Here is a 24,692-nt window from a genome sequence, read left to right on the forward strand (position 1 = left end):
GAGAGTGAATTTCACACTTTTTAAGAAATTAAAATGATGGACTGGTGTTCCCCTGTAGCACATCACTGGAGGTAAACTCCAATTGTTTGTGCACCGTATGTATGTTTTCTCTTTGTAGTATCTGGCTTATTGCTTTGAGAGCAGGGATGCCCCTGGCAGAGAATTTACTATGAAAATGGGAGCAGAATGAGTTCACTGCAGTCCTTGCATTGAGCTCTTCTCTCCTGTCTTTTAAGGGAAGAGAGAAACTTCTCTTGGAGATTTTCCCATTCTTTGATCCCTGGCTGGAGCATCTCTGCACTCTGGTGTTGGAGCTGTTTTAAGTGACTGGGATAGCAGAATCCTTATGCAGTGAGTGTATGAGGGTCCCTGCCATGTAGCGTGGTTTTTCAATGCATGTTAGATGGAGCCTGGCCAGGTTTATCGGGGTCAGGAATAGGACCTTTGTTTTAAGTGCTAGGGAAAAGCAGGAAAATGTTAGCATCTCTGGGGACTGCTAGGGCTTTGAAGTATTATGATCCACAGTTAAACTTCCCACATTTTCCCATCTTCGGAATTTCACTGATGTTTTGTGGCTACATTGGAGAATATTAATTGATAGCTGTTACATTATGTTTTGTCCTTTAACGTTTTAGAAAAATATCATAGACAAATTAGGACAGTGATTACTTATATACAAGAAATAATAACAGAGTTCCTGCCTAAAATGTATTTATTGAAAGCCCCATGGTATGATTCTTAAAAATATGTCTTCTGTGACAAAACCTTCAAAAAAGAAGTCTGTATTTCTCATGATATATAAAAAGGCAAAGGCAAGTAAACAGTGACGTCAGGATGCCCTGTTCTTTGACTGAGACAAAGATCACATTATTTTGTACTCTGTGCATTTATTCTGAATTGATATCTCCAAAATTACTCATTGTTGGAGTAAATATGTGACTCAAGGAGTGATGATTGTGTGTGTTGTTTACAACAGTGCAAAACACATTCAATCCTTGTTGACGACTGTTATAAGGATAGGTATTTTTGATTTGCCAGAAGTCTGAATATTCAGAGGTGATTAAAACAAAGAGGTTGTTTAGCAGGTACTGACTGAAATTTTGTAGTTACAGTATCGTAATCATTTCATGAGGTTTCTCTCTTGAGGAAATTATCTTTGTTTAATGCTAAAGGATGTCAGTAATATGTCTCTAATGCCAAATTATTTCAGGGTGTGCACTTTACTTTTTCCCCTACATTTACGTAGATAGGAAAACTGAGTGTTCCAAACAACTTGTGGAACAGTTTCCATATCAACTTTTATGTGCTAAAAATGTAATTAGGATAGTTCAACCCAAAATGTAAACTAGAACTGGAATTTAGTGTACCTGGCATTTTGGAGGAAAATATTTAACTATTCTATTAGCACAGTGAATCTGGTGAAAGTCAGTAGCAAACCACTACCATCCATTTAAATGTGAGTAGCTGAAACAGTGAGGAAATAGAGAATTTGAAGAGGTGTCTATTCACCACAGTACTTTTCTGCCTTTTGAGTGAATTCATGGTTACAGTTTGTTAACATAAACAATGCAATCCCATTAACTGGTAAGGTAAATAGCATTAGATGTTTACATCTTTTTTACATTGCTGCATGATTTGCTCTGCTTATGGAAATGCTTCAAAACTTCTTAGTATTTCCTCTTATGTGTAATTGGCTTATAACTCTTCTGATATCTTCTCCCTGCTGCTTCAGCTTTTCTCCCTTATCCCTTGTGCACTGGCTTCTGTTCTTCCCTTTTCTGTTTATTGCTGACACCTCTGGAACCACAACTTTCTTATTTCCTTTTCTGGGCTTATTATAAAAAAAAAAACTAAAAAAAAAAACTAGGGGAGGGCCTTCCAAAGAGATATTATGCCAACTATTACTTCTGATAGTTCCTTACAGTTCTTTCCTTTCTCTGCAAGATGACTGGTTCGTTTGATAAAAATGAGTCCTGCTGTCTTGGTAATGGCCAAACATAATCGAGAGAGAAATCCAGTGCGTATTTAGGGAGCAGGAATTGGTGGAAGAGATTTGCTAAGCATCTGTTGATGGTATTACTTCTGACCAGCTTTGTGAATGTCATCAGTTAAAACCCTAGCTTTGATTTTGAAGTTGTTAGACTTGGAAACAAACCAAGTAATGGAAGTAGGTTTTCATTTTTTTTTTTTTTTTTTTTAATTGCATGTAGCCTTCTCTTCTGCAAGGCTTAGTTTTGGAAATAAAACTGTTTCTTTTTTATCTTCAGGCTGTAAGTAAGAAGAGGTTTCATACAACCACTTTTTTTTTTGTTATAAACAAGAATCCGTATAACTAGTCTATCTGTTAACATACCATTTCCTTAATCCAGTGGATTAATACAGCATACAGAGGTGTTCCCTTTGGCTGTTTGATTAAGGGGCATACATTGGATCACAGGTGATATAAAAATAAGTTTGGCTTTAGAAACAATTTTATTCCATAATGCGCTTATTGTCCTGATGCATTGAGGGGCAGTTTGGGGAAGATACGTACCAGCAGATATTTTGCGTGTAAAGCATTTAGTTTAAGTGTTGAATAATCTTGAGCTGGGGATATCCTAAGGACTACTGCTGACCTATATCCTGTTGTGACAGCTGAGAGCAGCAGGTTGAAACTGCTGGATGAAATCCATACCCAGTTGCCCATTGTACTTTCTTCTTGTCATTATGCAATATCAATTCAAAGACACTTTCTACTGTTGCTTATTCTGTTTATTAATTTGAAAAGAAGATAGCCTGGCTATGGTAGTTCAATGGGAAAAGTAACTGAAATCAGTGGCAAACTATCTACTGTGGTCATCCGCCCTTTTAACTAGGCCTAGGTGCAATACAACTTCCAGACATAATAAAGCAATGCTTTTCTTTCTCATTAATTATTTTGGAGCCTACTGATTTTGTTGGATCACTATATCAAGTTGTTTATCATGAGTGAAATAATACAATCCTGTTTGGCTGATGGACACGGTCCTTCTGATTTCAAATGCTCTTTGGATTGCTGTAGTCTGCTTCGTTTAGATTAGGCATGGATGTCTACCTAATACCTATTTCTCAGTTTAGAAAGGAGACCAGTAGAAATTAAGAAGTTATACATATATATAAATTGTGTGTGTGTGTGCCGGTCTGTCAGTCTCCTTTAATTTTATTCCATTTTTAAATAATCTTCCTAACTCATATTCTGTGATGATATCTTTCTGAAGAGATGTCTGGATAGTGGTACTGGGAATTTCTCAACAGCCAATATTAATTCTCATCCCCTCTTTCCCAGTTAAGAAAACAAGAATTAGAGACTTGACAGTTATGTATGAATAATCTGCAGCACGTTGGCAGTCAGGGTAGGAATTCATGAACTCTTGACTCTGTTTTAGATCCACAGATCTTCCTGTGATATGGTCTCTCTATTTTAAAAAAATAATATGCTTTAAGCTTTTGTATTAATTTGTATTAATTAACTTTGGCTAACTACATATATGATGAATGCTTTAAAAAAGAACTATTCCAAAATGTGTTCTTTGATATGATGGGATGAGTTTTAGTCTGTCATGTTTCATAGTGATGTTATGGTATGATAACATCGTTCTCCCCTTTTCTGGAATTTACATTGTCAAGCAGGATACCTGTGTGCCTCTGAAGTGAAAGAACGGAAAATGTAGCTGAAAGTCATTTAGGAGTCAGTCTTGCTTAGTGGTTTCAGTATGTAGGAAGAAATCATGAGTCAAAAGCTCCTAAAACAGCAACATCTACCTTATCAGTATTTATTTTACCAATGTGTTTTTCACTACTAGCATAATGTTCCTAATAACCCATATTCTGATATTGGTCTCTACGCTAGACCCATTCAAGATTTAAAAAAAAAAAAAAAAAAAAAAGAGAATAACCCCAACACTTTATCCTGTCAGCCAAGGGAAGCTGATTGCAGTGCAAATTTGAAAGTGCCCTACACGCACAGGAAAGTAGCAGTACTCTTTCAACCACCTACACCCTTTCCCAGCCATCTTGGAGTAATGTCTCCATGCTGGAGCGTAGTTGGCTAGGCAGAACCAGGGAGTTTGTCGTGGTAGAGCAACTGGAAAAGTAAAGCTAGTCATGGTCCTTCTCTTCTGCATTGGTCCTATGATAACAAATGCAAGTATTCCCCTAACCAGCTGTGCTTTGTGTACCTGAAGCTGTTGCCATCAAACTTCAATGATTTCCTAACATCTTTTCTCCTCACATCATTTCTTTTCTTGCTATATTTTTAACTGCTTTTCCACTTCGTATTTTTTTCTTAGCTTTAGCAGGCTTGGGGTGGTTACAAATAGGAACCTTCATCTTAGTAATGTCTCCACAAACAAAACGGAGGCGGTGAAGCAAACCATTTGCCCACAGTAGAGTGTTATTACTTTGTACAGCCTCTCTACTCGGTTTTACAGAGGATAACTTCCCTAGTGAATGGTAGGAGAAAACTCTTGCTGATTAGAGGTGATGAAGGCCATCACCTCTCTCTCATTTTGTTTTGTTTTGCTTCTGTTGTTGTTAAGCTGAGGAACTGCTACCTGTTGCGTGCTCCTCCTCAGTCTCTGGGCTGGCACGCTCACTTATGAAGTGAGACATACTAAAGCAGCTACTGGCAATTTGCATCTATATGTGCTACTTTAAAGCAAAGGGAGATAATTTGAATGCGTGCACATGCGTTTGCTTTATTCTAGTGGTTATGGACTATTTCCTATTCCCGGGATTATGGACTGCCCATTCTATGAACATGCTAATACTTTGAAAATTTGAAAGAAATGATGGCACCCCACACAATGTCAAAATGTGCATTTGAAATAAAAGCCCAGCAATTCAGCTTTCTGGTCTTGTTCATAGCAGGTAAAAGGCTGCCTTGATGACACTTAGAGCAAATGAATTTCTCTCCTGCAGTCATGCACTGAATAAATTGCTTGATCTAGTTTGGTACAAAAGGACATGATCTATAAATAGTTAACAGAGCTTTCTTCAGGAAAAGTGATCTATAGACTGGAACTCTCTCTTGGGGTCTTTTTTAAAAGTAAGTGCCGATATGAACAAAAGAAAAGTTTGTTTAAAAAAAAGAAGGCCTTTTTAATGAGGTTGAAACTCACATATTTTAACTTCCTTTTGAAAGCATCTGGACAACCACTTCAAAAGTCCAAAAAGCTAACCTTACAGTCACTTGAAGAAAAGGAGAAAAAAAGGTCAGTCCCTGTTAATCTGATGTGAATGTATTTTGTCAACAACTACAAGCTGAAATTCAAGCTAAAACAGCTAGTTAATTTGAATCAAAGATACTCCTGGTATACAAACATCAGTGAATTCAGATTTTATTTGAAAGCCATTATTTCCAGACTCATAGCAACTCTCTCTTTATAACATTTTTCAGTTTGTCGATACACTGCACTGTTTGCCATGGGGTCTCTGTGTCCTATTTGCTCTTTCATGCACTTTTTTGGCAGATAATCTTTTGGGTTTTTAACTGCTGCTTCTTGTGATACTGAAAACTTTTAAGACAACTTAGTGAGCTAAGGGAAGCATCCATCTACCAAGTTTCTTCATGTGGCATTCTCAGAAGGAAGTGTAAAAAATAGTTATCTATGGAAACAAAAGGTAGAAGCATTCCTTTTTATAGCATTTTCATCACTGGTTATTTTTCAGTGACATGAGGCCAGTCATGAAAATGCTGCCAGTGTGGACTTCACTGAAAGACTGTGTGACCTGTGCATGTAAAATTATGGTGTTTTTTAAGGCAGAGTTGAGTTCAGGTAAGTAGAGTTTTAGAAGCAGGGATATGACTGTGCTTGTTTGGGGACAGAAAGATCCTTCACCAAAGTGTGGAGAAGACAATCCATGTTCATAAATTTGCCATGGGCTTTGGGAGGGCAAATCATTTGGTGCCTACAGAGAAACTGAAAGCCAAGTATCCAGACTAAGAAATCACTTGGGCAGTTGAAGGCTATTGACTTGATTAATTGCTTTTTTTTTTTTTTTTTTTTTTTTTTTAATAGCATGATGGGAGTGTGTTATGGTCTACCTGATCTGGATGAGGAAGTAGAATAAAACTTCTTTAAACAATTGGAGGAAATCTCTGTATTACAGACCCTGGTTCTCATAGGGGACTTTATCTTCCCTAACATCTTTTGGAGGGGCAATATGGTAGGATTCAAGGCGGAAGGTTTCTCAGGGGTGTGTGAGATAACAGGTTGATATGGGTGCTGGTTGGACTTGTGCTAAAATACAGCTGGATCTGAAATTTACTGTCAAGAAAGAACCGGATGGAGGTATGATAACCAATGGCAGTCTTGGCTGTGGGAGCCGTGAAATAAATAGTGGCAATCCTCCAGGATCCTGAATTAGTAAAGTGCAGACCCAGGACTTCAGGCTTAGTTTAGTCTTTATTTGGCAGGCAGGTAGGGTTCTGTGGGAGGCAGATCTATAAAGCAAAACAGCTCAGAAAAGCTGTCAGGTCTTTAAGGACAGCATCCTCCTGGTGCAAGAGTAGTCAGGAAAATAAGCAGATGTTATCAGGAGACCATATTGGTGGCTAAGAATGGAAATCACAGCAAAGAGAAGGCATTTGAGAGGTGGAACCAGAGACAAGATGCAAAGGAGGCATTTATAAAAATTGACCGGGCATGTAGGGATGGTGTTAGGAAAGTCAGTTTACCTTGACGCTAGAAAAAATGTCAGGAGCAACCAGAAGAGCTTCTGCCTCTTCATTACTAATGAAAAGCTGAATAGGGGAAATGCGAGCCCTTTGCTGAGTGTGGCAAAAGATTTAGTAACAGCAGAGGTAAGCCTGAGATACTTGTTGACTTCTTGGCTTTGTTCTTCATCAGCAAGGTGTCCTTGGCCTCTATGATTATTGAAGGGGTTCAGGGAGGAGGAGAACAGCCAGTGGCAGATGCGAATCAAGTCAGGGATTGAGAGGGTTCGACCCATGACCAGACAGACTGCATCCAAGGGTCCTGAGAGAGCTGACTGATGTGATAGCAAATGTTGCACCAGTCTGCAGAAAAGGCCAAAAGCAAAACCCAGGGAAGTACATCTTGGTCAGCCTCACTTCAGTCTCTGGGAAGATCATAAAGTGAGTTCTCTTGGAGCACGTTTCTGGGCACATAAATAAGAACGTGATAGGGAATAGTAAGCAGGAATTTACCAAGAGCTAATCAACCTGACTGCCTCTTATGATAAATTGACTGGATTTGTGGACCAGGGGAGAGCAGCAAATGTCATTTACCTTGACTATTGCAAGTCTTTTGACACCATCTCACACAATCAGGTGGGTGAAAAGCCAGTTGAGTGGTCAGGCACCGTAGGTGGTAGTTAATGGGTTATACGCTACTCTCAGAAATCAGTAAAAAGTAGAACACTGCCAGCATCTGTCTTGGGATCAGTCCTGTACAACAGTTTTATCAAGAACCTGGAGAAGGCAATGTGAGTGCGTGGTCACAGAGGTTAGAGATGACACAAAACTGGGGGAAGTGCTCAAGAGAGTCAGTGCTGCCACCCAGTGGGACCTAGACAGGCCAAAGGAATGGACTAATGGGAACCTTGTGTGATTTAGCAGTCAATGTCTTTTTTATGGATGCGGTATTTAGATGTGATCTGAAGAATTTTGAGCAGAGCAAGACAATCACTTCCTTCTATTAACAGGCCTCTGCTTCTGTTAGCATATCCCAGGACGATGCTGAAAGAACCTGAAAAAATTCAAATGCTTTATGGGCAATCAGACCAGGTCATTAGTAAATACAGTCCAAAGAATGGGAGAAAAAGCACATATAGAAGGACAAATGAGTTTTCCATGGGCTGCAGCTTCCTCCAGGCTACATCCACCTGCTCCACTGGGGGCTCCTCCACCCATGGGGGAGCTGCAGCGTGGAGATCTGCTCCGTGTGGGACCCATGGGCTGCAGGGGGACAGCGTGCTCCACCAGGGGCCTCTCCACAGCCCGCAGGGGAACTGCTGCTGCATGCCTGGAGCACCTCCTGCAGCACTGACCTTGGGATCTGCAGGGCTGATTCTCACTCTTTGCTCTCCCAGTTGCTGTTGTGCAGCAGTTCTTCCCCTTCCTTAAATCTGCTCTCCCAGAGGCTCAACAAGTGTTGCTCACTGTCTCAGCTCTGGACAGCAGTGGGTCCCTTTTGGAGCTGCCTGGAGGTGTCTCTGATCTGACATGGGGCAGCTGCTGTGCTCTGCCCCTCCACTACAAAAACCTTGCCACGTAAACCCAATACACTCAGCAGGCATAACCAGACAGGATTCTCTAGGCCAAGAAGCATCAAGCATTCAAGGCCTGTCTGGACATCTACCTGGGCAACCTGCTCTAGGGAACCTGCTTTGGCAGCAGGGGGGTTGGACCCGATGATCTCTTGAGGTCCCTTCCAACCCCTACAGTTCTGTGATTCTGTGAAGTGAAGTTGAATTAAACGTGGTACTGGGAGGCAAAGTTAGGACCATGCAATCAGGTCGGCAGATTTAAGTTAGGCATGAAGATGTGCAGGCATAATGCTTTGAAGCATCAGGCAGGAAACAACTGCTCGAGCTGCCCTCCAGTCTCCTGGAAAACCACCTTCATTTCCAGGAGAAAAGAAGTGACATGTGCCAGATGTATCCGAGACTCTGCATTAGTAAATTAACAGGGCTATAACACTCAGGCTTGTGCTGCCTCCTTTAATTGCCTGACATGCATATAGAATGCCAAATGATGTTCTCTAAAGGAAACTAAATGCAGATTATGCTTTGCAGCTCTTTGCACTATTGGTTAGCTGGTACCTATCATGCTGAACATCAGGAACTCAGTCCACAAGAGGTGAAGGGGCTGCTGCTTGTGTAGTTCAGGTGCATGCCAGTGAGAGTCTGCGAGTTGTGACAGTAGAGTAAGCTGTTGACCTTTTTCTAGCATCGTGTCTTGGACTTGTCATTCTTCTTTCTGAGGCCTCATTTACAATAGCTTTTGAATTGGAAATAATTGTAGGGGAGGACTGTGGCTACTTTTATCTTCTATGCCCTTACAGAGGGACAAAAAATCGTATTAAAAAAATGAAGTCTATGACCACCACCATGCCACATTGATGCAGTATTAGGAATGGCTCAGACAACCACAATTACCATAGAATAATTCCCCCACACAGAGATGAAATGCATATGCAGATATACACACACCTGGAACTGAGTAATTGAGGGTAAATCCCAGTCATATAGTTGTGATGTAAAGCAGCGCGCAGCCCACTGCATAAGTGGTTTGATTTCTGTGGAGGATATTTCCTCTGTAGAGTACAAGTCTTAATATCCATTGAGTGATGATTCCTTGCTGGCTGTGTTGTGAGCACAGAAAGAAAATAAAAAGGAAACAGTCAATGTAACTCTTCATTAGTTGTGTCATTCTGTCCCCCAACAACTGCTCAAGGACTAAAACAAAGAGCTGCAGGTAGTATCATGCTATTTGTTAGTTTCCGTTGTCATATCTGTTGCTAGAGGAGAAAGGAAGGCAAATGCAAATGTCTGACAAGTTCTTTGAGTGTCTTACCTATTCCCCTGCCTTCATGAACGATCTTTGCTTAGCTGTTGGCTGCCGAGATGCAGAAGGAAGGTGTATTTGCTCTATTAAGTATTTGTTTGATTCCAACCCTCTTTTTTTATTATTATTCTTTCCCCTCCCCTTCTGTTTTGAAAATAACACATGCTAAGTGGCCAATCTCTTATCCTCAGTCTTTTTTCATTTTCTCTGATGGTGTGAACTCCTGGCTCTGTCACCCTACCCATTGGAGCCAACTTTCCTGTGATCCTCTTGACTTCACATCATCTTCCCCAGTACCATGGTGAGCCCCAAAAGGTGAAAGCATCTGTTTAAGAGCATGTAGCTCAGTTCTGTGAGAATACTGCTGCAGTTTACTGGGACGTGCATTAATTCAAATAACACTTTTTTTCCCCCTGTCCTTTTATTCTTTCTTGAATGGAAAAAATACAGCAGAGGCAATATGCTGTCTGCGGGTTTTTCTATTCCACATAAGCAACTGTAGTTTTCCTAGAATGCCACAGTTTGTTTAGGCCTGCTGTGGGCTTTAACTGGTAATATCTTTTCTTTCAGGGTGGTTTCCACCAGTGATTTTTTGATACTAATTTAATCTGTAATCAATGGTGGCTGGACTTGTACAGACCCTTGTGAGGGATTTTAAGCAAGTCATTTACCGCTGTGACACACTTGGTTTACTTTTCTTCTATTCTTCTGTACAGCAGCAAAAGAGCTAATGATTAATTTGAGTTTGGTGCAGGTGCTGAGTTATAGCTCGCCACTGGAACACCCTTCAGTAGGATTGTAGGCATCAGCTGTAGCTTTTCTATGAGGCCATGTGTAAATTTTGCAGTGCAAAAAGACTGGTGTGCAACTGAAGTTTTTTGGTGGCCAAGAGTCTAGTGTGCTTTTCTAGCATCCCTCTTCCTCCCCTGGAGAAATATGGCAAATGATGTTTTCAGGCCCAGGTTATATACCAGTCTGTATCTGTTGCTATCACTGTAAAAAGGAGCTTTTTAAAATAATTACAATTGCTAGTCAAAGAGAATTGAGGCAGAGCACCAGATTTGCTTTTCTCCAGCCTTTTTCAGATGTTTCTGTTGTTCTCAATAAAGGCAGTATTTGCTGATTCGGGTTTGCTGGACCCAGTGGGCTGGATGCACTGGTATATTCCAGCTGCTTTTCCATGCTCTGGCAATGCAAACCAGCTGCAGCTCTGGTTTAACTCAAGCCAGGTTTATGGCTGTTTTGCATCACTGGAGCAGCGTAAAGTACCTGAAGCATGCCAGCTAATCAGGCCTGTTGCTGAACCGTTATAAATGACTTGTTTTTCTTCATGTTCTATGCATGTAACTTTATTTTTAACTAAAGCCTCTGGAAATTGAGTAGATTGCATCACTAAAAGACAGATTTTGTGTTCTAAACTAAAGTCTATAAAATTAGAGGGTTTTTAAGCCAGAGGTTTTTTCCTTAACTGAAAAAAATTATCAAATTACACATTGCTCCTCTGCACTTGTCTGCTATGGATTTCTTTTAAGTCACACTGAGATTACAGTTGCCTGTTCTCATTATAAGATGAAATAATGATTAGTATGAGATCTAAAGGAGCAGATTTTCTGAGTTTTACTTCACAAAATATGGGCTCAGCTTTTATTCCAGATGCAGTGATTTCCTTGTGCTGAGAACGTATGCAATATTTGTGTCATTATCAATATCGTCTGCAATTTACTGATTGAAAATATTTTGGAGATTTTGGTAGAGGAGGGAAATGAGCCAACCATATTTTTTTCTTGTGTTTATAGTGTAACTTCCAAATGAAATCTTATTTATCAACCTTTCTTTGCAGGATGAGTATTCAAAACACACCACAGATATTAAATGGTAATTATGTTATTCTGTGTGTGGCATTTTTTCACAATCCAGCTTTTCCTCTGAGACTTTTGTAACATTGAATGAGTGATGTGTATATTATACAGTGGAAGAATGACAGAGTGTCATTACACCTTCTCTGTGATACACAAGTGTGCCCATGCTTCCTTCAGAACTCATGAATTTTCGCACAAAATAGCCTTGTGTAAAGACTGGGTTGATTTTGGTGCTTTTTTTTTGAAATTTCTATCTGGATAACCATATTGGCATTGAAGCCAGAAATTGTGTTCCTCTGATCAGATGCATATCGAGAGAAAACATGACAGAATTTGCAAAGTTTTTCTGAACTTTGAGGTAAAATACCAAAGAATTAATTACTGCCTCATATTAATTAAGATAACAATGCAAAACCCTTCATTAGAAGCCTAGGAAAAGTTCTTCCTTGGTCCTTGGAGAGAATATTATATGCAAGCCCTGTTGTGTGGGTTGCAAGGTGTCACTGGAATTTATATGCATTACTTGTCTAATTGCAGTAAATGTAGCATGTCCAGATAGGTTTAAAAGTTGGATGGCTGTTTGTTACTTGCTGGAAATCACTTGAAACCTTGCTAGTCAGAGGCAGCTGTTCACAGGTCCTTCACCTCTCCCCAGAGATAGCTAGAAGACTCTGTTGTTGGACCCTGTCTTTTATGGCAGAAGCAGTAAACATGACAGGTTGTTTGGGAGCCATCTGTTTTAAAATGGTCGCTGCTTTGTATGCAGTAATGAACTTGAGATCAGTTTTCTGTCTGTCTTCATAGTAACAGCCTTGTTTGGTGTCACAACAGGTGGAAGTTGATGGGATGAAACTAAACGTGACCAGCGAGTGGAACCTGGCTTCACCCTTGTTGTCTGTCACCATTGATGGCACGCAGAGGACTATACAGGTAAATTCACCAATGCTTTATTTGTAGAGCTGAGCCAACCAGAAGCCTTTAAATGCAGAAATAGTACTGCTACGTGGGATCTAAGCTTTCCATAGCATAAAAATTACGTTATACTGTGTGAATAACATAGTCTTTGAACTTCATGTGTTCAGACCTTCAGTGGATGAGCTTGTTGTACAATTACTCACCTAGAGTTTGACGTCTTTCATTTAAGATGCTTATTTTAGAAATTTACCCCAGTTCTTAGAATCTCTTTACTTATTGGTTGTGAGAAGATACGGTTTCTTTATCACTCAAGAAATAAACAATGGATTACTGTTTACAAAAAGGTGGAGTCTGGCAATAAAATTATTCTCTTCCTCCTGTTTGGATCATGTGGTTTTTTCCACTCGTGGGCCTTCGCAGATTGAAAGTCACAGAACAATATATCTCCCATGCAATATGCTTTTTTGATATGCTTTTATGAAATATTATTAGTTCCATGATTTAAGAAAACTTCCAGGTTATTTTGTAGATTTCTTGGAAGGCCACTGCCAGTCTCAGGGCTTGTTTATATCTAAAATAACTTTGTATTCTACAGTATATTTTTGTATTTTAATACGGGTCCACTTTGCTGCTGTTTTATAAAGTACATTCCTGATTTTGAATGATACCGATGTTTGAACATACAAAATCTCTTCAGGAGAAAACCATATTTAGAATGGATACCCATATTCAGAAGGCCCCATTTCAAGCTACATAATAACTATGTCAGGTTGTATCCCTGAGTATAATAATAGTTGAGACCAGTTAACTAGAAGTCTAATACTTGAACTGGCACATAGAATTTGTTTTGAGATAATGACTGTGAGATGTGAACATGCTTTCTTCTAGGAGCTGAGCCAGCAATAATATTACTTGCACACCCTGAGTACGGCCAAATTATATGAATTTCTGCAGGACTGGCCACAACAATAAGCAGTGAACTGGCTGTGTGGTATTTATCCAAGAGAATGTGAAATAAGCACATATGTTGTTTGTTTCTCAGATGTTATCTGTAAGCCTTTGCTTTTAGTGAAGAAACTCACTAGCTTGAAAAGTTATTAATCTTTTAGTATATGTATGTAAAATTATGGGAACCTTAAGCTTGACCTCTGATATCTGTTCACTGGAATCTAAATTGGTTTTTTGGTTATATATTTCTCTAGACTTGCCCCACTGCAAGAACCAAATTAGACAAGTGTATTCCTGTAGGTCAATTTGTCTCCAAAAGCAATTGACCCCTGAGTCTTGAAGTATCTTCTTTCAGCAAGACTTAGCCCTAGAGCCATTTAAGCAACAAATATGGATGAATCGAATAATTCCAGCTGTGCTTTATTAATTTTCAGCCAATCTAATTTCTCTTCATAGTTGGTTTCATTCTTCTAAATTTGCTCAACCAAATACAGTCTTTATGAACATTATATTTCTTTGAAGGATTGATTTATGCACCTTCGGCTCGATCCTGCAGTCTGGCCCCAATCCAGCAAAGCACTTAAGCATAGAAGCAGGAAATAAATAATTTTAAAATGTTTTGGTTTAAAATGTATTTATGTAAATTATAGTCTAGACATTCAAATTGTTGCATATCTGTCACACATTTAAAAATAAGTAATTAAGAATGCTCCTGTATTTTGCCTCTCCGATAAAGGCTCAATGTGTATTAGAGCAAAGCAGAGCACTAACTCTGCTGCAGTTAATTTTAAGAAGATCTATGAGCTTAAAATGCAAGTTTTCTGAGACTATTTCTAGATTAGGAAACCTGGCAATACATCTGAGAGCCTTAGGAGAGGTATGTACCCTGGTCGCAGCCAGTCTAGGGCATATCAGGGCACACCTAGGATGTGCGGCAGCCCCCTCCCTTGTGCTTTTGTTTCCTTTGCAAGGAAGCCCATCTGTTGTACACAGATGGGCACTGTGGAGTGCCTGGCCAGGTCCTCAGATGATAGAGGGACCAAAACCCTGGGTTCATTTTCATTTTCCTGCAGGAAGGTCTTGAAAACTGATTTGGATTATACTGATTTGGATTCCTGTGAAACCGTAGGATGCTATAGAAGGTGATGAAGTAGTGAAAACACAGCATCATTTGAGCAAGAAATTTCTCAGATATACTATTCAAGAAAGAATGTGGGGGACAGACCCCATAGTATTTCTTGAAGTATGCAGATTCCGTCACTGTTTTTTGTTGTTTTTGCTTTTAGTAATTCCTCAGCTGATCCCAGTTTCTCATAATTCTCTCCACTTTTGACAAGAACCTACCATTCATTTGGGGAGACTGAATTAAACGCATTATGAAGTGTAAGATTCCCGTTCATTTTTCCAAAGATGTTAGTGGCTCTGGACCATTACATTGAAATATTGAGAATCTGGAATCTACTTTTGCTGAAAATGAGGGAAGTATCTAGAGGCATGTGGTTACCATAGGAGTACATGAGGATTCAGATTTAAAGGCATTGGTTAATATGTAATTTAAAATACATATATAAAAAATATTTTTTATATAAAACATAATTTGAATATCATATAAAATACAAATAAAAAATATCATATTAAAATAAAAATAAACAAATAAGGAACCTAATTATTTCTGTGAAGAGAAAGTGGAAAAGAAGACATTGAGCTGTTGAAAAGAACTGTAAGAATTCAGGTAGAAACAGAAAAGGAGAATGGTGGTTCAAAATGATATCCTGGAAAGGAACAATGGCATGGAGGTAAGAAGACAGGCATATATTGGGACAGTGAGGATTATTTTATCCCTCTACCTCCGCTCCCTTGTAAAAGTAAGATGGGTTTCAGTGAGCCCTGTGCCTGTAGGAGACATCATCTATGACCTGCGCTCTCTCCCTGGGTGGGGGGGAGTGGGGAGGGTAGAAGGAGAAAAGTGAATAAGCTGCTTTTTCCTTAGAGCTGAACAACTTTTATTCCCTCACGTGAACCAGACTCTAAGGGGACCTCCAGATGAAATGAATCCAAGAAGTCAGGAGATGGACTTTAATGTTGCTGCAAGTCCTCTATTTGACAGCACGCTACAATCAGGTTGCAAGTCGGCACCTACTGCTGTGACCCTGCTCAGAAGGATGAGGTTGCCCAGGAAAGAATGCAGTAGGAGGTCCTCAAACCCTGTTTACTTTGGTGCTACTTGTGTTAGGTCAAGTTCTCAAAAACCATCACTACCCTTCAAATTCAGAGCCTTCTCTATGACAGCGCCACGCATCTAAATTTTACCGCTCCTTGGTGCTGTTTTATAGTACCTTTGGAGAGAATTCAGTTTACTACTCTATTTTCATTGACCCCATCATCAAACACTCAGCCCATCCTTATATACCATCTACCTGCAGACAGTTCCCTCTAGCAAGAGGATTCTCTGCCAAAATAAATTTTGTCACCATCTCACGCTAACACTTGTCCTTCTTCATTGTACCATACGCACCCTGCCACTCCACTGATATCATCATCTCACACTGGCTTCACTGCTCTGCCAGCATGTCCTAATGAAGCCTTCCACCCTTTAAAGGGAGCCCAGGCCTGGGATGTGGAAAACTCTTGGTGGCTCTTGGCAGCTTCAACAAGGCAGCTTTATGATGTCAGTGGTGATGTCTTCTCTTTGTATTTTCTGTTTTTTCAAAGTCTGGTCTCTGCTGAACTGAAATTCAGGAAATGGAACTCAACTGGACAAGGCCCTGAGCAGCTCGATATTACTGTGATATTAGCCTTACTTTGAAAAGAGGAGGTGATTACCTGATTTCCAGAGGTCCCTTCCAGCTGTTCTGTGACTCTGCTGGGCATCTGAAACCCTGCTCTAAAAAGGTCTTTATCAGTCACAGCAAGGTGTAATTACAAGAGTAATGGAGTTACTAAGCAAGAACATGATCCTCTAAAGCTGAAATCATCAGTCTCAGGCATCAAGTGTTTTCATGAATGATATAGATGAAGCTTTATCAGTGGAGTTTTCTCTACTTACAGTATTATGTCGCATTCAGTGTTGGCACTGCTTATTATTTTTTCATTTAATTTATTTATTGCATCAACAATTGCAGCAGGAGGAGAATATTCTACATCCTAGGATTTGACAAATTTAAGTGCTTCTCTGACACAATGTTTCTTTTGATTATTATTTTGGTTTATAATAGAAAAAATGAAAATGCTGTAGGTTATGAAGCCTTTGTTCCTGGGAAATGTCTGACATTCTGGGAAATGTCTGACAGGAGAACAAAGCCTGTGCCCAAGTATTCATTTCCTTCAACCCAGTGGAGACTTTTCAAACACGTGTAATTTTTTAAAAAATATATCTTTATAATTTTTTGTACTGTTTAGAGATCTCAGATATAATCTGCGATAATGATATATATGTTTCTGGTCTGAAGTATCATTACTTCAGCAGACTCATTTTCTTAAACACTGAAAGTGATTTTGGAAAGCTTTAGTGAACAGTGTATGTGAAGACTTTGACAGTCCATTCTTTAGCCCCGTGCAATTACTGCACACACTGCCATTGCCTTTTAGCCATGAACTGGGAATTATTTTTGCTAGGTTGTCTCTAGAAGAGGAACACAGGATGATTTGCAAACAGAGGCAGCGACTTGGAGCCTTTGCAAAGCCACAGGCTTTCTAAGCTATACTGTCAGGTAGGATCATGGAATGGTTTGGGTTGGAATGGACCTTAAAGATCATCTAACTCCAACCCCCCTGCCATGGGTAAAGAAAAGCCCAAGTGTGAGCCCCAGCACTGGATTCCTGATGGCATGTATTGAGCATTTGTTAGATCATTGCCTGGCTTTGCTTCAGCTCATCCAATAATGGCTGACCTAGACAAATCTGATATAAAATCATGCCATGTAATATAGACCTAAGTAGTGGGACTGGGACAGCTGTTGCCATTTGGCTTGGGGACCAGCCATTCGTGCATGTCCCACTTTCGTTTACCAGTACAGAAACACAGGCTGCCCATCTTTTTCATGTTTGCTCGTCCAGCCTCCCACATCTGAGAAAACAGGTCAGCCCTGAAACTCCAAAAAGAGTCAGTGGATTTGATGCACAGAAACTGAATTATTGCCTCTCTTGACACTCTGCTGGCATTTGAGATAAGTACAAACAAGCTCTCAAATATCCCAGGTAAAAGACAAATACAAAAGCCTGTGGCATACAGCGTAGAATATCTCACTGTGTTTCAGGCTTTTATTTTTCTCTAGAGGTATTAGTATCTGTCTATCAGGGCTCCATTATTGTTTTTATGTCTTTCCCTGCAGTTGCACTAGGAGAGTGATACATTTTGGCAAGTTTTTTATTACAGCCTTATCATTACCTAATAATTGCTATGACAGTGTGCTTTAGCTTCGTTTGAATTCCTCCTAGACCCTGTATTAGGAGAGACCATAAACCGCTGATCCCTACACACTGTCCATGCTGCTCGTATCCTCCCGCAATTGCCTCTCTTCAGTGCTGTAGGGTTGCTCCTTGTAGAGAAGCTTGTCTTTACAACGATGTTACTCTTTGAATATTTTCCATTTCTCTTGTATCATTTCTGAGCTGTGGGGGCCAGAACTGTGCTCTGTATTAAAAGCATGGGCAAAACTTAGACTTCTACCGTAACTTGATGGTGTTTGCTTGATGTGTTGTTCATTCTCGTTACTAATTATGAATGTTTCCTTTGGCTATTTTGACCAAACCTAAACATAGAGCTGATGTAAACATAGAGCTATCGAATCATCTATTAAAAAACCAAAATATCACTTCTGGATGTCAGCAGCTGAAGAGAGGACAGGAACCTCGTGGGCAGTGGTGGAAGTGGGTCCTTCCCAAAGGAGCAGACACAGAAGCAAAGAGAAGGAATAGTTAGAAGGAATTCTGAAACTTCATCAGCATGTGTGATCATTCAGTGCACATCTCCAAGGTGTACTTGGAAAGACCTGAGTGATCTGCTTTAGATAATTATTAGTTAATTCATCTTGCTGGGTTTGTGAAAGATTCCGTGCAAGGAAGTTGGTAGTTGTACCATTTCACCCTTTACTTCCAGGAGCTGTAGGGAGAGAGAAGATGTATAAAAGCTTGCTGGTTTGGTGCTTCTTGCTGTAATTGCCAATAATGCATATTAAAGCAAATATCGCTACTGTGGCTTGATTAACACTAGTGTTTCCCAAACTATTAAAGTTACTACATTTTAAAATGAGCCCTGAACCTACATATATATAGCATACATGACAGCAATGTGGCCAGTTTGTGAGTCATGAAGCATTTTAAAAGATCAGATACCCATTACTGTCATACCAGAGTACTTGTATTAATACCCACTTTGAATAGCAAATACCCAGCTCTCATGAGTGGTCTACAATTTGTGTGAAGTCAATTTAACTTGGGGCTGACTTAGTGCTTGTCCATGGTTTGAATGGAGAATGTGTAAAGGGAGGAGGAAAATTCAAGGAAATAAAAGATAATAAGATTACAGATTATTCCTGCCTTCTGTTGTTTGTTTGTTTGTTTGTTTGTTTGTTTTTAATTGAGAAGCTGGAGCAAAAAGCACATAGCACCATCCTATCCAGTTCTTTCATGAATATGATTTTCTTTTCATTCAGGAAGGAAATGAGCGATCAACTTCTATGCCTGATCAATCCCTCTGGAATTAATTGTCCACTTGTCAGAGGGAGTTCTCCTGCAATGAAGCTGTATCTACGAACAACATACTTCTCCCTTTCTTTAATCTAATGAGATTAGCAATATCCTGTGCTACTCAAGGGGTTAATCAAATAGCGTTAGTTGTCGCAGTGTCTTATGGCATACCTTTTTTTCCAAAGGAGCTTTACATTTTAATGACAGGCAACATTCAGGATGAATAGCTGTAAGTGTTGTTTGTGTGTCCAAAGACCAAAGCATTGTATTCAGCTGTTGACAGACATCATAATTTTATACCTAAACGTTGAAAGGCAATGAGTTGTTCTCTTGAACGTGGTAATACATTCAGAGAACAAAGGGGAAGAGGGACATGGAAGAGCAAGAAAGGACTATAGATCCTGCAAAGGGTCTCGAAGTTATGACAAACATTATAAAATCTAGGATCACAGGGCAGCGATTACCTGCACAGTGTCTGCCTGTGAGAGCAGAACATATCACAGCATGTCAAAAGGAGGATAACACCTCTAAAAGTTTCACTTGTTTTATGATTTAATCTAATAACAGAAGAAATTTCAAAGTTCACTGGGAGACCCAAGCTCGTCACAGTACTTGAACCTACATAGCTGGAGGAAATGTTGACCTGGGGCAAGTGTCTTTTAGATTCATTCTTTAGCAACACCAAACAAACAGTCTTTCCTGTGTGTGGATTTTGGTGGTGGCTTTTTTTTTTTTTTTTTTTTAAGCCTATTATCCACTACTTTTTAACAACACCTTTGTCAAAGGGTTAAGGGAGCACATGGACGTTGTTGAAAGGTGCTCTAGATATATGTGACAGCAATACTGCAGTGGCATTAATATTAAACTTTTCAATGTCAAAAGCATGGTAAAAAGGTGTAACAAGTAACATTAACATTGGATATCATCTAAAGAAGTTTTGGAAAGTATCTGTGTTTCCATTTTTCTGTTTATGAGAGCAGGGAAGTTCCTAAGCGACCTACTGCAATTAAATTTCAGGCGTTAAGAGGGTAGTTCTTCTTTTAAAGTTTGTAATATAGTAATATATAATCATAATATAGCCTCAGACGCTTATAAAAGTGCAGGTGCAGTTCCTCTGTGTGGATTGATGCCTTCTAAGCCATTCAAACAGTGTTTGACATTTGTATTTGTACTTTTTGGGAGTGGATTCTGTTTAGTCCTTGGAAAAGGATTCAGGTAGCTTGCAGCAGGTGCTGGGGGAGGCCAATGTCTTAACGTACTGGAAGGATTCCTTTTAAAGAGAGAGAATACTTAGTCATAGTACTGTTTAAGCCAATCTTTGAGATCTTTCGCATGTCAAAATGCTTCATACTCAGCAGGACTTGATCACTGCATTCCCCTACAGGGTGACTGCTGTCCTGGTAAGAAGCTGGAAAATGTGGACATGCCCTGAGGAAGAGCAGCTAACTGAAGCTTCATTTACTTTAGAGAGTGATCTGAAACTGGTAATGGCTAGGGGTAGAGCAGCACGCAGCATCTAGCCATGTTTTCATCTGTAGCTTAATGCAGTAAGGTGAGGCAATGATGGCACCACCAGTGGAGAACATTAAATTGTGACAAAAGTGGAGTGATCCCTTCACTGGAAAGGCTTGCAAGGCTGCGATGCAGTCTTCAATGGACAAGAAAGTTTGGTCACTGCCTGTAGACATGTGGTCCAGTGTCCATGTGTGACCTTCTTATGGGTCTTCCATGCTAGAAGACTGCTGCTGCTATGTTATTTCTGGGATGAGGTTTTGCCCTTCCTAAACTTTGTGGAACTTGCCTTGCTATAGTCTGTGGACTGGGGTTTTACGTTGTGAAAAGGGGAGTACAGGAGTGTTCTGCTTCTGCAAAGGTTCTAGGGGAAGATGGAAAAGCAGAGAGAGAGAAAACCAAACCAGTCTTCACATTTTCAAGAAAATGATGGCTTCATGCTTTCACGCTTACTTCTGCAGCTTTCTCCCCCTCTCTGTCCCTGCTGTGGGACTCCAAAGGTGGGATTGACATGGTTGAATGGTGGAGCATTTCACATGTCCACACACCTTCATGTACATAAAATCTCATATATGAGTTACTAGCAGCTGAATCTGCTATAACTTTAAAAGGTAAAATACCTTTTTTTTTTTCTTTTTTTTTTTTTTTTTTTCCCTGACTTCCCTATTGTGGCAGTATTTTTTATTTATTTATTTTTTAATTGAACCTGTCTGGGGATGATTCTGGCCTATAATTTGCTAGCCTGAATGTTCAAGAATTTACAAGTAGTGGTGAAAATGTGCATAGCATTCTCTACTTAAAATTCATGACATAAGACATTCAGAATTGATGGTAGTAAGTAGTTGAGGTGAAACAATAGGGGCTGCAAGAACTTCTGCATCTTGAAAAACAGAACCATGCTGGGAAAACGCACAGTGTTTCACTCAAAATTTTATCTACAGTCTTCTGGAATTATTTAAGATACTTATCAGCAGGTTTTCTAGGTTTGAAGGTTTTTTTTTATTTGTGTTGTGTAGTCTGGTACATGTTGTCTCACTGGTAATGTAGTCATGCCACCGCTTGAAAAAAAATACGGAAAAGGTTGGCCAAGTGACAATCTGTAGGTTTTCTGTACCAAATGGTCTCCAACTTTACTTTCAACAAATAAAGGTAGTATATATGGTAGTTGAAGATAAATGTGTTTGGGAAACTTTAATACATTATCTCCTTTGCCTTGACATTATTTCATTTTGACTTGGCACATTGTTTTTTTTTTTTTTTAATTTGTAAGCAAAGCAAAAAATTGCTTTTGCTCTGTTTCAGTTTCTTTGTTTTGATACCATTTCTTCTGTGCAGCTGCTCCCATCAAGCAGCTTGGAGAGCCCAAGGTACCAGAAGATTTGTGAAAAACTCTCCGAGATCTTGTCATTGTTTAATAATGTCCATGTCAGTTCAGAGCCTCTTTCAATAATATATATTTTATATTTGGCTGAGCTGCTTTATCCTCCTTCATGTAAAGGTTATTATCACTTTTATCTGAAAGTGCTCATCCACTGCAGGCTTAATGCAAAGCTGATTGTAACCCTACTGCATCTTACAATGAATAGATCATTGATACTCAGCTAAGTGGAAATAATTTTCTATGGCAAAGCAGAAGAATTTGAAGTCATATCACACTAACCTCTGGTAATTTTCTGGGATTTACAGATTAAAGTGATTGTTTGTGAAATGGCTGTGGTATAGCATACACTTAAGGTAGAGGAGGAAAATCGAACACATTTTGTATGATTGTGTACACTTGTCTATTTTTACATGCAGACACAAGCGTTTTGTTCGTATATACATAGCATATACAGTATAACATACTCTAACCTGTGTGTAAAAATACATATAATATTTATGTAAAACTCACACCCATTTGGCAGCTTTGAGAGTATAAACGGATTTTCTGACATTGTGATTTTTTTTTTCAGAGTAGATTTAGCGTGTTACTTTCTCATAAGGAAAAAGCTTTATACTTTTAACTTGTATTATGCTAATTAAGGTAGCCTGAAGCGCTAGCAGTTGAATGAACGAGAAGAGTATCAGTTATGTCTGAGATCATGTAATTGATACGAACGATGTAATTTTACTGTATTTGCAGGTGAACATACAGTGTTGTTTTGTCTTTGTTCAAGTGGTAGACTTCCCGTGCTTTTTGCTGTAAACCTCTTAGTAAATAATTTGCAATTTATTAGGAAAACAATGGCAATGCATATAATTAGCTATTCTCTTTTGTTACCTCTATTTGATTACTTTCCTGCTATCACATGCAATATGAAACCGTCTATTATGAGGTATAGAATATGTAAATATCTAACTTAACAAGAGTAACTGGAGACTGGTCCTTTTTCTAAAGAGGTGGAAAATAAAAGAATAATTGTTAACCGTGTCCTTTCATTTTCTTGAAAACATCAATTACATTTACAAATCCCAGAAACACAAGCCCACCAGTGGAACAGAAATAACTCCTTTCAATATGCTTCAAAAAATCTAATCACATCTAACAGCTGAAATTTATTTACAACTGTAATTTGAAACATTAATTATGATAATGTGCTGACTTCTTTTGTAATGTGTTTCTCAAAAGCCTGGCAGTTCTCTTTTTGGTCTTGGTGTAACATATGTTTTGTGACTTGGAGAATTTCTCTACCTTTCTTTCTTATGTTTTGTTTTTTAAAAGATACCCAGAAGGAAAATTTTGTTTCCTCCTCTGTATTTGTTGACTGTTTTCCTCTCCTTCCCCATTTTTTTTCCCTATAGCCTCTGTTATTTCAAGAGATAGATTTTAGTTCTTACACTGACTCTTGATGCTACTGATGACTGAATGTAGTGTGTCTCTTTTGGACATAGTAAACAGCAGTGAGGATTCACTATACTGTAGTATCAGTGCACTTAAGCGGTGTCAGACCAGGAAAAAGGCTGTTTATACCTTTGTCTTGTCTTGTGACCGTAGTTTCAGTAGGTGCCTTCTTGATTTTATATATATATATATATATGATTTTATATATCTAGTCCACAGGTTGCTAAATTGGCTTGCTAGCTTGTTTATCTGTAAATTAAGACAGTTTGTGTGAGGAAATACTTTTTGATTCTTAGCTGTGAAAAATAAGTCAAGCTGTCAAGATATCTGGCTTTACTTTGAAAGCCTTTAAAGAGAATGACAAAATGGCTCTATTTTTTTTTTTTTTTCATTTCATTTTTGCTTTGCTTCGTATTGTTTTTTAATTTGTGTTTTTATGTGTGATGGGGAGATTAGCCAAAAAATGGAATTTTTATTAGGACATGAAAAGGTCTCTAATGACCCTTGAAAGTGGACAAAAGAGTAGCACAATAAGTGACAGAACTCTAACGAGGGTGGAGGGCATTCCAGGAAAAAAAGAAATTAAATCCTTTAATTTTTTTCGGCTTGCCATTTTCTGACAGCTTATCAAGTGGTTGGGACTTGTTTGTTTTGGCATGCGGTTCATTCATTGTAGGCAGCCGGTACTTTGTTCTTCTTTGTGGTTTCCAAAACCTGATTGTGTTTATCCTAGACTGTGGGAAAAGTGTATATTCCTGTTTCCTTTATAAAAGTAAACGTCAGGTTTTGTATGAAATTTTATTTCCCATATTTTCCATTCCATTAATCATTATTGTTGAAATATGTCAGGCTTTGGCACATCATCTTTTGTTTTCATATGATTGTACAGATTGCAGTGTCAGTGTGTGACCTGTTAAGTCAAAAAGTACCTGTGTTAGGGCCATAGGAATTATTACTTCATAAAGTGTAGTTGAGGAACATGCACTATTATTAAAAAGGGACCAGCATTTAATTTATGGCTATTAAATTTACTCAGGGAATTATCTAGCTGTTTTTGTAGAGCGTTTTTTCGCTTATTCAAGAAGACAAGACTAATGGCTCTTCACATACCTGAAAGGTAGCTGTAAAAGGAAAGGGAATAATCTGTGTTTCCTGTCTGTGATGATGAAGAAGAGTAATAATGTGCTGCAGTTGCAGCACAGGATATTTTTAATCTGATATTAGGAAAAAACTTCCTAAGAATAAGGATGCTGAGAACTCTGATGAACTGCATAGGGAGACTGTAGAATCTCCGCATCTGAAAGATTTTGAGGGTGGATTAGACATACCTAAGTGATGTCTGCTTAGTTCTGCCTGGGGTACCAGGCTAGAGAGGATCTCTCAAGCAGATTTGCAGCCC

General features: G+C 39.0%; 1 protein-coding gene across 1 annotated transcript in view; it reads left to right on the forward strand.

The window, feature by feature from the left end:
• The window catches only part of PCCA (propionyl-CoA carboxylase subunit alpha), a 282,975-nt gene that overhangs the window by 198,059 nt on the left and 60,224 nt on the right, over positions 1-24,692 (forward strand). The window contains exon 20 of the mRNA XM_084306585.1: positions 12,241-12,339. Coding sequence (XP_084162711.1) covers positions 12,241-12,339 — 99 coding nt within the window. The remainder of the gene's footprint in view (positions 1-12,240; positions 12,340-24,692) is intronic.

Source organism: Netta rufina (assembly GCF_964035555.1).
Source record: "Netta rufina genome assembly, chromosome: 1".
NCBI classification, from domain to species: Eukaryota; Metazoa; Chordata; class Aves; order Anseriformes; family Anatidae; genus Netta; species Netta rufina.